The following is a 15,240-nucleotide window of genomic DNA, read 5'->3' on the forward strand; positions in this document are numbered from 1 at the left end:
AACTGTTTACTCTCAAAGAGAGGTAATGTTTCAGATTAGAATCTAAATTTCTTAACTCCAAATTCTTAACTAAAACTGACAGCTCTGATTATTCTGTGGCTTCTGGAGTCCACTAGTGCACTGTTCTATCCTCATTGAGAAGCAAAGCCCTAGCATTTAACAGCTAACACCTTCATTGTTAGGTTTGTAGATTTGTTGAGGTAATGAATGAAAAAAGAAAAGTGTTAAGAGATAAGCTCCTGAAGTGGTAAGAAAAGAAGCACCAGTGAAGCTTGAGAAAATTCACAGTTAGTGCACTACAGTCACAACAAAGGCTGATGTTGCTGTGCCATTCACTGTTGCCTTCTCTGTAGTATTTTGCAAACCTTTGGTAATTTAGCCTTTTATCATAAGGTTAATAAAACAAATAATATATTTAAAAATTATGTTCAATTTTATGTTAACAGAAGCTGCGACAGATAATTAAAATAAGCTTTGATTGAGTTTAATTACTTTTTATTAAACTGAGGTCATTATTAGTTGGAATTCCCTGAATGCATAACAAATGACAGCAGGAGTTTAAGAGCCTAAAAACAAATAGGATCACAGAAAGCTGTGATTATAACTTTTAGCATAAGATAAGTACACTCTAGATGCAAATCACTGGGAACTAACAGAAAAAGTGACAATTCAGCATTTTAGGACTGAAAAACTGAGCAATAAATTTTGGTAAAGAAAAACTGTGATTACTAGTAAGGGAGATTGCTTTCTAATCCAGAGAAAGTTTAAATAATAATTTTCAAGCCCGAGTTCAACATGAGTTCAAATAAAAGCAGTAAGCAACAGGTTCAGATTGTAAACTGCCTAGTGACAGGGGTAAATCAAGCTTTAATCGTTACTCCCCATGACCTCCATCTCCGAGAATTGCTGTACATTTTGAGAAGGCTCTGTTACAATGGAAAAACCAACGTAAGAAGCAAAGGAAAAGATAACAGCTCTAGCTCTTTCCTCTACCAACTCCAAATACGGCCTAAATCCCCCAACCTTTTGTCTCAACCTCCCTCTTTCTAGGGCTATCAGTAGTTACTCATCCCTTGCTGCAAGTCAGCTGAACGCGGAGGGGCTTGGGGCGGGATAGAGGAGGGTGGGAATTCAAAGCTGACAATCTTCAGCCTTCTTTACGAATACAAAAAGGCAGCGGAGGGAGCGAGCTGTCCTTTGTTTTCTAGGCTGAGACCACTACATCCCGGCCACCAAGTGAACGAAGGCTACGAGGAAGCCCGTCTCGTCCGCCACCCCGAAGGCCCTCACCTCCAAGTGCCGCAAAAGCTGGGTGGCGTTCGCTTCCGACTTAACTGCTTTATACTGACTAATGGTCAGAAGCAAGGACTTCAAGCAGGCAGTGCTGTCCATCGGGACCCGCCACAATCCCGCTTCGGAGCTACCGTGCCGGCTCGGTCCTCCAGCTTGCCCCGCGCTTTTTAAAAAAATTTCCGCCCCCACCCACTCGCTCCCAGAAGCTTCCGGTTCCGGTCGAGCTCCGGAAGTCCCTGGGCAACCTGGGGAAGGGAACCTTCTAGGAAGGGAAGGGAGGGGAGGGGCGTGGTGGTGGAGGGAGAGTGAGGTGGGGATCGAGGCCCTTTGTGAGTCCGTGAGGCGGGCTGGGAGTTGTCCTTTTAGAGCCCCTGATCCGAAAAGCCGCGAGGTTTCAGTTCGAGATCCCGTGAAGATGAGAGGTCTCGCGAGAAGTGCAATTGCGGCTCCACCTGTGAAGGGGCGGTGGGCCGGTGGGCACCCGGGGGGTGTCTGTTAACCAGTGCGCTGTGTTTGCGTTTGCTTCCTCGGCCTTCACGCTGGATGGCCAGTTTTTACTTTGTGCATCATCCTCTACTTGAGAAATGGTCGCTTCCCCTTAGTCTAGACACGGTGAGGAGCTCTGAGGAGGAGAATCTTGGGCTCTAGAATTTGAGGCGGCCTGGGAGGGGCCTCTTTTTAAAACCGCTCATTTGTCCACCCCTTCTACTCTGGAATGTTTGTTTCTTATAGTAAACCTATGGCCATTCGGATTCGGTGGCAAGTTAGTCATGCCCTTATGATAGTGGTTGTCAAATTTATTTGAGAAAGCTGGTCCAGGTGACTCCTGGGCCAAGTGTTGCTCCGGAGGGTGTTCTGATTAGCGTCAGTTTTTGTAAGTGAAGGTGCTGTTTTTATCTGGCGTAGTTGATTGTTTTATTAATCTTGGTGTCTAAGAAAATGGCACTGTTCGCGGTTTTTCATCAGAGATAATATTATGCATGTATATATAATGAAATGAGTCAGGTTGGTTCTGGAGCTTTTTGCTTAATGTATGCTAGTGTTGAATGAAGCTTTAAAAGCCAGTTTGGATAAAATTTTAAGAATAGGGTACACGTCCTTTTAATTAAACCATTTGTCAGAAATCATGTTTTGTCAATTCAAAGAAAGTATTCTACGTCACTGTATTTTTAAAGGCAGGAATTATTTTTATATTAAGTTAAAAATTAAGTCTGAAAGCTTAAAATAATAATTGAGGCGTAAATCATTGGGTAATTAATGTATTTATGCATTTATTCATTCTGTAAACAATTGACTATAAAATGCGCTAAACCTTCCAGTCAGGGAACCGGCTGGGAAGGAACTGTCTAATCAAGGAAATGTACTAAGTAGATCGTACATGTGGAATTCATCGCACAAATTAGAGGCATCATGCAGTTGTGGTGAAGAGTGAAGCCAGGCTGTCTGCTTACAAATCCTAGCTGTACCTTTTACTGTAGGATCACAGGCAAATTCTCACTGCTTCAGTCTCTTCATAAAGTAAAATTTGACTAACAGTAGTATCTGTTTCATAAAGTTGTTCCTTCAGTAAATCATTAGAGCCTAGAATGTGCTAGGCAGTGGTCTAGGCACTAGATTCAGTGAATAACGTAAAAATCCTATTGTCATAAAACAAAAATCCCACCATTACCTTCTGATAGGGGAAAGAAAAATAATAAGCACAGTAAAGAAAGCGAAATGGAGAAAAAAGAGAATTATTCTTCTAGAGTTATGGTTAAAAGGAAGGGAAGTGGGAGGTCAGGATAGAGAAAACAACATTGGAGGAAATATCAGTACTACAAGGAGTTGAAAAAGAGACCTATGCTCTCTAAGGGGAAAGATTTCTAGGTAGAATAGCAAGGGCAAAGGCCTTGAAATGGGAGCCTGAGAATGTGTGTAAGGAACAGCAAGGACACCACTATGGCTGGAGTAGAGAGCAAGTGTGAGAGTAGTAGAGATGAAATCATGTCAAGTTATTATAAAATGAGTTAACCAACGAAGAATTTAGAAGTTGCCTGGCATAGTTATGTTCTCAGCAAGTATTAGTTACATCTTAGCTCCTTGGCAAATACAGTGATAGCAGTTTGGCAGTGTCATATTTTTCACTAATAATGACAAATACATCATGATTATCCCCATTTTGACCTGAGGGAAAGGGTCAAAGCTGTTTGCTGTAAGTGCCATCTTTCTTCGAAATCTTGCGTTTTAACTTGAGCAGTCACAAATTTTGCATCTCTTCCGTATTTATTTTAGTGTAAAATAACGTCTTTCTCAAAAAATCTTCACCAAAAATTGATGTAAATTTAGTAGGGTATACCGCTTGTGGTAGCTGTGAGCAGAAGTATCTTTTGTCGGAGATACTTGCGTATCCTAATATGAGAAACAGAGCCATGTTTTAAGACCCAAAAAGATGGGAAAGGAGGAGGAGGAGATGAAGCTGGGTCCAAATGACTGAAGGCTTTATTAACCTTGAGCTTGGACTCCATCCTGAATTCAGTGGTGATCTCTGGTTTTAAACTGGGGCCTAATCTAGTTAGGTTTGTGTTTTAGATTGATTACCCTGGTAGCTAGACAGGCTATGATTCTGAGGAGGATAAGACCAGAAGTAGGGAGAATATTTAATATACCGGAATCTTTCCAAAGGATAGCCGAGATAATTGAAGTGGAGATAGCAAAAAGATGACAAATTTGAGAAATATATATGAGGTGAAATAGGCAGGACTTAGTGAATGATTTCAAATGTGAAGAGTGAGGAGAGGGATGAAACTAGAAGGGATTCCAAGTTTCTAGATTGGGTGATAGAGAAGATATAGAAACTGCTGAGGTAGTCAATATTAAGTATTCAGGTTGTATTTTATGTTCAATGGAATTTAATATAGCTTATATAGTCTTGTACCATTCTCATTAAATTTATTCCTGAGTACTATGTAATTTTTGTTACTGTGAGTGGGTTCTCTTTTTCTCCTATAAATTTTTTATTTGTTATTGCTACTGTTAAAAGAGAAACTGATTTTGGGTATGTCTTTTATCCAGCCTACTGACTAACATTCCTTATTGATTCAGTTTTGCTTCCTCTCTTAGATTTTCTAGCTATATATCATCTGCAAATAATAATTTCATCCCTTCCAATATTTGTTGTCATACTTTATTTCATTAGTGTAATCTTTAAAGTATGGAATAATCATAATGATATTGAACATTGTAGTCTTATTACTTAATTGAATGGGAATGACCAGTATTTTAACACTTAGTATAATTTATACTATTGTTGTGAGATAACTATTCTTTAAAATGTTTTGGCGATTGCCTTTTATACCAGTTTCACTTAAAGATTTGCCGAAATGTCTGCTAAAAAAATTATTAAATGTTGATCTTATTTTTCCCTTTAAAATAATAATGAAGTGGATTATATTGATTTTATTTTTAGGATAATAATAGCTAACACATATTGAGCATTTGCCATGTGCCAAGCACTGTTCTAAGAACTTAACTGTTTAATCTTTATAATGTCATGCTTTAGGTACTATTATGATCTTCATTTTACAGATGGAAAAAACTGAGAGCGAGGTGAAGTAATTTGCCCAAGGTCACACAAGAAGTAGTAGCAAACCTTATATTTGCTATGCTGCAGATATTTTATTCAGGATTTTATATTTATGTTTGGGAGAATTTAAAATAATTTTTCTTTATTCTCTCTTTTGGAATTTGGATTGTATGTTACTTATGAAAAATGAATTGGAAATTTTCCATCTTTTTTTCTATGCTGTAGAATAATGAGAATCAAATAGAATCATTTGATCCTTGTAGATTATGTACAACTGGCCTATAAAATCAAGCTTGATAGCTTATTTAGTGGTAGATCTTTAGAAAATATTTGACTTTGTAATATGGTTATTGATCTGATAATTTTTTCTATCTTTTCTTGTGTTAGCTTTGGAAATAAAAATTTTTAGCATACCAACTATTTCTCTAAATTTGAAAATTTATTGATGTAAAGTTCCATCAGTATACAATAATTCTCTTAATCTCTTCTTTGTAGATTTGAATTTCCATTTTCATTATAATGTTATCTGTTTTCTTAGTGGGGCTTTCCAGGGGTTTGTCTGTTTTATTCAGTTTTGAAGAAGCAACTTTGGTTTTATTAAATTTTTTTTTCTTCAGAATCACTAATTTTACTTTTATCTTTAAATTTTTCATCCATATAAATATATTTTTCTTTTATTCTTTTTATAATTTTTTAGAAGTTGAAGACTTAGTATATTTCCATACTATATTTTTATTAAAGATTATTCATGCCAGAAAAATTTAAAAAGACAGTAGCTAAAGTGAGTATCCGCATTTTGTAGTTAAAAAATGTTTAATTATTTTAATCATTCTGGTAAATATTTTTTAAATGCTAATATTCATTCATTTATCAAATATTCACTGAATGCTAGTTATTTTTCAAAGATCTTAGAGTCTGTTGGGAAAGTAGCAAACCAGAATAAGTGCTTTTCAAGAGAAATAGAATGCTGTAGGAACACATAATATTTTTTTAAGGCAAAATATTAAGTATGCAATTCCTTCATCAAGGAGTGGCATGAAATCCCTCTTCTTTGTACATTTTTATTCCTGTCTGTTCTTTGTATTTGATGTAGGTATTTTTCCTAATTTATAGTTCAGGAAACACATTTAAGGGAGTTAAGCAAAATTTGCTTAGGAGCTTACAACTCAAGGGCTGGGAAGCTCCTTTATTTCTTCTGGAAAAACTTAAAAAGAGCATATCTTCAATGCTGAATAGTAAAATGGAATTTTTTAATGTCTCATGACCGGGGTTTAAGTCATATTAGATGAATCATACTGTATGATTCATGAACTGTATGTATCATGAACTGTATGTGTCATGAACTGTATTTTTGATGAATGTGCAGAGTTTGTAGAATACTGAATATTGTACTAAGGGAATTGTATCAGAGGTGTGAACCCAGAGCTGATTGTTAATTCATTTACCCACTATATATTTAATGCTAGCTTGAGTGGCATGTACATTTCTAGGTTCTGGGGGTACAGCAGTGAATCAAATAGACAAAAAATGTCTACCCAAGTAGAGCTTTTATTTTAATGGGAGATATAGCAAAAAAAAAAAAAAGAGACATAAGTAAAATATATTAACATTAGTAATAAGTGCAGTATAGGAAAAAACAGGGAAGGGGGATAGGAAATATCAGAGTCAGGATGGAGAATTGCAATTTTAGTTAGGGTGGAGTATTGATCAGTATTTGCTGCATAACAAATCATCTCAAAACTCAGTGGTTAAAACCATGAACATTTATTTCTTGGTCTGTGGGTTGAGTGCAGTTAGTCTGATCAAGGCATGACTTGGCTGGGTAGCTCTGCTTTAGCTGTTCTGTGGGGTAGGGGAGATATCTTGAGCTCAATTTCAGTTATGACAAGGTGTCTACTAGACATCTGGGAGCTATTCATTGGGCTGTTGAATATATTATTTGTAGTTAAGGGAGAGGTCAAGGCCAGATATAAAAATTTAAAGCCTGGAGACTAAATGTTATAGGGTGAGTAGGATAGAAAAGACTGAACCCCAAAGTACTTAAGTATTTAGAGGTTGGAGAGATGTGAAGAACCAACAAAAAACAGAAGTAGTTGCCAGAGGACAGGCGACGTATCTTGACCCCATGGTTGTCTATAGCGATCCATCTTAGCTGCAGCATCTGGGCTGCTTTTGACTTCTAAAAGAAGACTCTAGGTCGACAAAGAAGGAAGTCTTAATCTACATACAGGTTCACTCTTTACTTCTGCCTTCAGAGACCTTGAACTATGCAGAAGGATGGGTGGCTTCATTCTTTAAATTAATATTGCATGCTTAAAGTGCGCCAGGTACTAGGCACTGGGGATGTAGCAAGAGATTTAGAAAAAGAAAAAAAATTTTCCTGACTCTGGGAATTCCATGCTAGTGAGGGCATGGGGCCAAATCTAAAACTAAGAGCTTATTCAATAGGCATAAACAGCAGAACGGAAATTCCATTGGCCCAGGTTCCAAAGATTCAAGGCAAAGAAATCAGTGGTAGAAAATTGGCAGAGGTCTAGGCATGGGGTCATTTGGATACTGTGTCCCCACTATGGTTAAAACAATTCAAATATGTACTAATATTAAATTGATTTTACCCTTTACACAGAGCTAGGAAACAGTCAGTACAGTTAATGTCAACTCTTAATTTTCAGAAATGTTAACCTTCATCACAAAGCCAGAAAACCTAAATAAACCAAAATTATTCTCCCTTTGTAATTATTCTTCTTCCTGTTTTCTCTCCCAACTATCAAGTATTATGATTAAGCTAATTTGCCAAACCATGAAATTAACTTTCTTACTTTTCAGACAGTTCCTGATTTTTTTTTTTTTTTTTTGCGGTACGCGGGCCTCTCATTGTCGTGGCCTCTCCCGTTGCGGAGCACGGGCTCTGGACGCGCAGGCTCAGCGGCCATGGCTCATGGGCCTAGCCACTCCGTGGCATGTGGGATCCTCCCGGACCGGGGCACGAACCCGTGTCCCCTGCATCGGCAGGCGGACTCTCAACCACTGCACCACCAGGGAAGCCCTGATTTTTTTAAGTACATTTCACAGACTTCAACTCTAGATTAAGAATACAAGGTTTGGATAATTTGGGTAAATGTTTTATCCCGCATTTTCACATCTAATTTCATATCCCCAAATCAGAAGTTTTCCTAAAAAAAAAAAAGGTACTATCCATTGTTTCTGAATCTCATTTTTCAGATAAGTAACGATGAAAATGACATACTTTTATTTTAAGGTTAGGTATGGTAATCATTTTTAATTATAACTAGTATTTGTTGAAAGCCTCTTTTGTGCAGAGCAGGGCCCTTTGCACATCTCATTTAAAAATTTCTAGTCTTTTAGGAAATAGATATTATCAAGTTCATGAAATGGGTATATATCTGTTTCCTGAATTAAAATGTGAAGTCATTTTCCGAGACAGGGCTGTCCAAAGTAGAATATGCACACCTGAGATATGTGAAACTGACTATTAGGGTGTGGGAACAAATATTAGAAGTTTTCTTTTTGCTTATTATTTATTTATTTATTTTTGCGGTATGCGGGCCTCTCACTGTTGTGGCCTCTCCCATTGCGGAGCACAGGCTCCAGACGCGCAGGCTCAGCGGCCATGGCTCACGGGCCCAGCCGCTCTGCAGCATGTGGGATCTTCCCGGACCGGAGCACGAACCCGTGTCCCCTGCATCGGCAGGCGGACTCTCAACCACTGTGCCACCAGGGAAGCCCCTTTTTGCTTATTTTAATCTCATTCTTTTTTATTTTATATTATAGTAGTACCTACAATAGCATGACTAGCATAAATGAATTGCTATTCATATATTTTCAGTGTATTCACATATCTTCAGAATTTACTCCTTTAGAAGTATGTGATCCAAAAAATTGGGGACTTCTCCAAAATCTTTAACCTTGACAGAGAATCAAGTTGGATTTGGGTAGGGTCATTGTTGGTGGGAGAGTCAAGTACATATTGTATTCTCCATTCCATTCTTGATTATCATCTCCACGTGTCATATCTTTACATTCTGTCTTGTTTCTTTTTTTTCATTATTGTCTAACAACTGTTATGACAACATAATACTTTTAAATTGCTGAAAATATTCCACTTTTGGAGAATTTGCTTAGGGGTAACATGGTCCTTCTAACAGTCCAGGCTACATTTTTGAACAGCATGGTTTTGGCAGTGCTATCTGTAATTAATGTGAAACTGATGGGTAGTTTAATATTTGGATTTTTTTTCAGGTGAATTCTAACCTGTGTGTATTTTTGTAGGTACAATACATTCCATATATTTGTAACAAATTAATGTATATATTCTGTAGGTTTGCTTTTGTAAGTCCAGGAATAGTGACTGAATAGATCTGAAGAGAATCATATACCTGCTTCAGACAAGATGCTAATTTTGGCAAGGATGTTCCCTATATTGGCAGATTTATAAATATGGGGCATTGGGTATGCATTGCAAGTTTCTTGCTTCCTGGTGTAAACTCCCAGATAATGCTAACAATGATCTTTGCTAAATGACAAGAGCTGAGATGGACAGTGAGTACCCTGATATTTTGGGGCAGAAAATATGTTTGGTTTCTGATAACTTTTGCAAAGATTTTCCAACCATTGTCTCTCAGTCCTGGAGTCTACTTAAGCAAACTGTGTATTTTTTCCTTGTGGGAAAATAGTGTTTTGGCCTCCCTTGCCTAGGTATGTTCATTTTGAGGCCTTGCCAAGAACCTAAACAAATACAAAATGGAAGAAATTAATGGAAAATTAGAGAATGAAATAATCAGTATATTTCACCTATTCTTCACACAGCTGATAAACTAATGGTACAACCTCAACATGTTATTCTTTGAGTTTAACCTGATGGCCCTAGCCCTTCTTGTTTACCTGCATCTATCTAACGTGAGAAATAGACTTTGAGAGTGCTAGAGCCATAGAACACCTGCTTTACTTCTTTCAAAGCCACCGAGAATGGCTGTTGCTGCTTGGCTAGCTGATATAGTCAGATCAGTAATGGTTAAAAGTTTGGTTTTAAGGAACTCCCATCAAAATGTCTTGAGTTATTCCTAGAAAATGTCCTCTTCATAGTTTTTTCAGCCTTGAACTGGTTACTGTACTTCTCATATGTGGCTAAAACATCTCACATCTCAACTTTAAGGAGTGTTTTGGAATTCTTTTGGTAAAATCTAGCAGAAGTGATAAGTAGCATTATCAGGGTGTGCTTTATTAACAGACCCATGAACTTTTGGAGTACATTTAATTCAGTGCTGAAATAGTAAATTCAGCTTTTAAAATAGCTTTTAAAATTTTACCAAGTTGCATGTTCAAGATTGTTTATTGCAGCATTGTTTATCATAGCAAAAAAAAGCAAACCCACAAACAAACACAAACTGGACACGATGTATTTATCAATAGTGGTCTGGTAAAATGATAAATTTTTAACAACGGCATATTATGCAGTTTAAAGAATATGGCAGATGAATATGTGCTGATGTGGAAAATGCAAAGTGCCGAACATATGCAAACTAAACTGCCATTTATACCATATGGGATATATTTGAAAAAATTTTCTGTCCCAATTCTTAAAGTCTCATTATTACCATTCCTTTTCATACAATAGCTTTTCTCTAAGGTAGAGAATTGTAAGAAAAGTGAACTAATTCCGCCACAAATTTAAACAAAATTAAATGAAGATGATGATAGGAACACTTACATAGTCCTTACTATGTGCCAGGTACTGTTCAATTACATGTTTTAAACATGTACTCTTCACAACAACCCTGTGAAGCATGGATCATCTTTATCTCTACATTTTTCAGATGAGGAAACTGAGATGTTAATTCCACACAAGCTAGTATGCATAGCTAGTATGTGTTGAAGCTGACTTACATACCCTTGCAGACTGGCTCCAATGTCTCTGTGCTCTTAACTACCAATTCTATGCATCCTCTCAACTTACTTTTTGACATTGATGGAAACTAAATGAGATACTTTGTCATTTTTCTTTCTTGTAGACAAATGATTTGTTGTGTTTATATAATACATGATACCTAATAACAGGATGGTCCTATTTTTATTGCTGAAAACAATCTGTTATATGTTCATTTAATTAACCTTTCATTTTAACTCATTCATTTAGTTAGGTAGTTCTCAACTGTGGGGAATTTTGTCCCCTAGAGGACATTTGGCAGCGTTTGGAGACATTTTTGGTTGTCACAGTGGGGCTGAGAGATGGGAGATAGTTGCTACTGACATATACTGGATAGCTAGGGATGTTGCTAAACATCCTAAAAATGCATAGGATAACTTCGCGTAACCAAGATTTATCCAGCCCAAATGTCAGTAGTGCCAAGAAACCCTGATTTAGTTGGCATAAGGAAAGTTCTCAATAATTGGACTCCTGTCCCGAAAAATACCAAGTATATTATTTTGTTTTCAAGCTAGTAGCATTGAGAAAAGCAAACTTTATTTTTACTGTTTTTTACACTGGTATTTTTCACTTTTCCCACCTGGCATTGTGTGATCTGTAAGTGCCAGAGCTGACAAGGGTAGCAAATTCATGGGACCATGGAACATCACCCACACATTGAAATGTAACCTTTTTGGCCAATTAGAGCCTCTAACTTGGTCAGGTGACTTAAGACGATCATTTGAGTGGATTTAAAGGCAATGTACTTATATAACATACAGTTTAGGGAGGTGACAGGAGTGCTACAATGTAAATGTTTAAATGAATGATTGAAAAATTATAGACGAGCTGTGCCTACTTTGATGTGAATTTGCACAGCTTTAAAAGTAGTGAAAGAAAAGCCTTTACAATTTAAAAACTTGTTATAATTTCAGTAGGTAAGAGGAAAAGTAGTAACTGGAAGTTCAGATAGAGGGAGCAGTAAGAAAGGTATTTTACTGTTTCAAGAAATGGATGGCAATACCTTATTTTTCAACCAGTAAAACAGCCTGCAGATAAAATCATTTTGGTTGGTGGATAAAGGTGTGCCGTAAATTGACACTGAACTTTAACTTGCCCTATGATCAACCAGCCAGAACCTGAATAGTTCCTGCGGAAGAGCTGTTTCTCAATTCCAGGAAGGCAGAGTAAATGTTACGTTTCCTGCTGACGGGGAAAGTCTATTGAAATGAATACACCAGGGGCAACTGGATTCACCATTTCTCCCATGTTAACACTGATTTTACAGGTTTCCTTCAGCCTCTTCTAGAATGGTAAGGGCTTCGGATTATTTCAGAAGTACAGTGGTAACGTTTCAGGCTGGCTACTTCCTTTCTGTTGCTATAGGCACTTACACCTTCGTTCCCAGCAGAGGCTGTAAAGTGCTACTGCTGCCGCTGTTGCCTGTAGGGCTTGCCACACATATTAGCTCAGCTTCTGGGAAATGATGGGATTGATGATCCTCCTCTGGAAAACCTTTCATCACAGAGATTCACATCAGGTTGTATTTTAAAGCAGGCTGAAAAAGAAAGCCATTAGCCTTTCTTAACTCTTAATTCAGTATCCAAATAGCTTCTGATTTATTGATTAATTAATTTTATATCTTTTTCTTTTTCAAGCTGAACACTGAATAGCTTAGCAGAGGCCTTCCATCCTCTCTGCCTTGTTGCCAGAGGATTTTCCTCCTTTCTCTTCAGCCTCACTGTGATCTGTGCAAACAGCTACTAACTGAAGGAGAGCTTATTAGAAGGGGAATTAGCCATGTCTGAGCTTTTAAATTCTGAAAATGAGAGGATTGTTTCTTCTGGAAAAGGCACACGTTTGAATGCTCTGGCTATGAAATAATGCCTGTTACTTTTTATTAAAATAACCAGGGAGGTTAAGGAAACCATAAAAGAAAAAGTTTGATCACAATCCTACAATTCTCAAAGCCATGTCCTTTTCTATACAGCTTTATTAAAGAAATGAAGCAGATCTGATTTAGTGTGAAAGGATAACAAGGTTTGTCCAACCTCTCTCTGCTTCATTATGGGCTCTAGGTTGTATATTTCAACCGTATTTGGATAGAGAATGCAAATTTTAATAGGCATATGACTTTGTATACTGAGTTTTTAAAATAAGACTAAAAGTACAAAATAATGTACAGAACTAGATTCTGAATAGGTGAATTATATTCATACAGCAAGAAGTGTTTTATTAGGGATGGGCAAGAAACTAAGAGGTGTTAGCTCCATTTTAAATGAGGGAATTTAGTGTGAGTTTGTGTGTGTGAATCTTTGCACTTGTGTTTTGATTAAGAAGTATCAGCTAACATTGAATTGTTGGAGAATTACCCTTGTTTCTCCAGCCTTTCTGTGTAACTGAGAGCTGATGTGAGTCAAACACAGAAAATAGCTGGTATCATGATTAGGAATACTTGTTTTTCAGATGATCCCCTCAGGACTTCTTTTAGCCCTTACACCAGAAACTGAGTTGTCCCCTCTCCATAAGTTTGTTAATGATAGGATTCTCAACCCTCAAGGCTTAGGATGGTTCAGGTCCTACAGTTCTTTCTTCCCCTCTATGTGTTGTTGGCTTTTTCTGACTTTTTGGGAGACTCGGCCTCATTTAAAACAATGTTCCTTTGAGTAACTACAATCTGAATTCTTAACAGGTGACTTACAAGTGATCTTGTGGAATATATTTTCTTGATTTAAGAATTACCTCTGCTGAATTGCCTTTTAGTAATGGGTCTCCAAAAGCTCTATCAATCTAATTTATGGGTGTATATTAATATGCTGTTAGAGAAACTGGCTACCCAGTTACTGAAATAAGCAGTCTAGAGGCAACAAATGAGAAACTTTATCCAGTCTTGTGCTTGGCAGCAAGACACTCTAGGTCTGTTTTATTTATGCTATTGCTGCCACTTTCTTTTCTTTTTTCCTCATCATTTCTTTCTTTGTCCCATAGCACCAAGCAATAGTTTTACCTGCTTTCACTCTAACACTTCCTGGGCTTATGTACAGTGGGATCAGAAAGGGAAGTCAGCCTAACAGAGGGCAATGGAGTTTGGAGGCTTGAACTCTCAGCAAAAGAGATCAAATGGAACTAATTTTAGAAGAATTGGTCTTAGGGTAGTTAAATAGAGAGCAATATAAATAAATGGATATGCTAATAATACACTATTCCTCTTTGTTTTCGTTTATTTTGCCTCAGTATTTTTTTTCCTTCAGGAAATATCCACAACATCCATTGATATCTGAACTAGAAAATATGCAAGAGTTCTTTACATCCCCATCTCTCATTAATGGAGAGAGAATCATACGATTTTGGGGAAAAGTAGCTAAATGTTATTTTTAGACTAAAAGAAAACAATGAGTGCTATCAAGATTATGTTAAAGAGAAACTTCTTATGCCTCTGGGAAATACATTATTACAAACCATTTGGGAAGCCATTTAGCAATATGCACCTAGAGGCCTAAAATATTTGTGTCTTTTGACCTAGGAATTCTATTTCCTGATAATTTACTGTAAGGAATTAATCATAAATATAGAAAAGCCTTCATAGGCAGTGGAGTTTATCACAATACTAATTTATAATGAAAAAAATGGGAAACAATCTTAATGTCCAACTGTAAGGAAATGGGCAAGGAAACCCCAGTCAACCAATTGTTATGTAGCCATTGAGAATGTTTACTAGGAGTATAAAATAACATGAAAGATGCTTTTGATATAGTGTTCAGTGGTGAAAAAGGTAATGTAGAGTATTCCCTATTCAATATGATTACAAATTGGTAAGATATACCTATGCTTGGAAAAAATTAAGCATATTAAAATATAGGCAGTGATATATGTTTGGATGATGAAACTGTGATTTTTGTTTTATAGCAGTTTCAAAATTTTCTGTAATGATTATGTACTATTTAGATAGTGGGAAGAAAGAATGAAATCCTTCTACCTTCCCACTAAAAGTATTACTTTCCTTACAGCTTTAAACAGCAGTCGTAAAAGTCAGTCTGCAAGCTTTGGAATAAGACTTGCAAGAGAATATTGTGCAGCATGGATTCTCTACCAGAAGAATTTTTTGTGAGGTAAGGGATGGGTTGGCAAAAAACCAACTGCAGTTGTTGCATTTTGAAGACATAACATTTGTCTTTTTCACATAACTTTGGGAAGCTAGTGTGAATGAGATACCCTTATGTTTCAAGACAATTTAGCAATTTTGATTAGTGGGAGATGTAAACTGGGTAAAATCTAATTTTAGAAAATTTCTCTAAGGACCACACCCTGGCTAAATAGCTAAGAATTGAAAGATGTACCATAGTTTGCTACACCTGGGCCATTCTCAACAAAGTAATGTTTTATTTATCATTTAACAAGCACTTACATAGACTTACCTTTTGCCAGGCATTGTTTTAAATGCGTTTACAAACATTAACTTATA

At 36.9% G+C, this 15,240-nt stretch overlaps 2 protein-coding genes across 8 annotated transcripts in view; one reads left to right on the forward strand and one right to left on the reverse strand.

The window, feature by feature from the left end:
* The window catches only part of CIP2A (cellular inhibitor of PP2A), a 47,750-nt gene extending 46,104 nt beyond the window's left edge, over positions 1-1,646 (reverse strand). For both annotated transcript variants that reach the window (XM_060098766.1, XM_060098765.1), the window contains exon 1: positions 1,291-1,646. In XM_060098766.1, coding sequence (XP_059954749.1) covers positions 1,291-1,392 — 102 coding nt within the window. In that variant the 5' untranslated portion in view covers positions 1,393-1,646. The remainder of the gene's footprint in view (positions 1-1,290) is intronic.
* A 71-nt stretch (positions 1,647-1,717) lies between these two features.
* DZIP3 (DAZ interacting zinc finger protein 3) overlaps positions 1,718-15,240 on the forward strand; it is a 121,663-nt gene continuing 108,140 nt past the window's right edge. For 3 of the 6 annotated variants that reach the window (XR_009532568.1, XR_009532569.1, XM_060098762.1), the window contains exons 1-2: positions 1,721-1,905; positions 14,786-14,887. Coding sequence is in view for 3 of the 6 variants with exons in the window: in XM_060098762.1 (XP_059954745.1) it covers positions 14,856-14,887 (32 nt within the window). In the remaining 3 variants the exon portion in view is untranslated. Of the gene's footprint in view, positions 1,906-14,785; positions 14,888-15,240 lie in introns of all 6 variants that reach the window. The other 3 variants (XR_009532570.1, XM_060098763.1, XM_060098764.1) reach the window with 3 other exon arrangements.

This window comes from Mesoplodon densirostris, chromosome 5, assembly GCF_025265405.1.
Source record: "Mesoplodon densirostris isolate mMesDen1 chromosome 5, mMesDen1 primary haplotype, whole genome shotgun sequence".
Taxonomy (NCBI): Eukaryota; Metazoa; Chordata; class Mammalia; order Artiodactyla; family Ziphiidae; genus Mesoplodon; species Mesoplodon densirostris.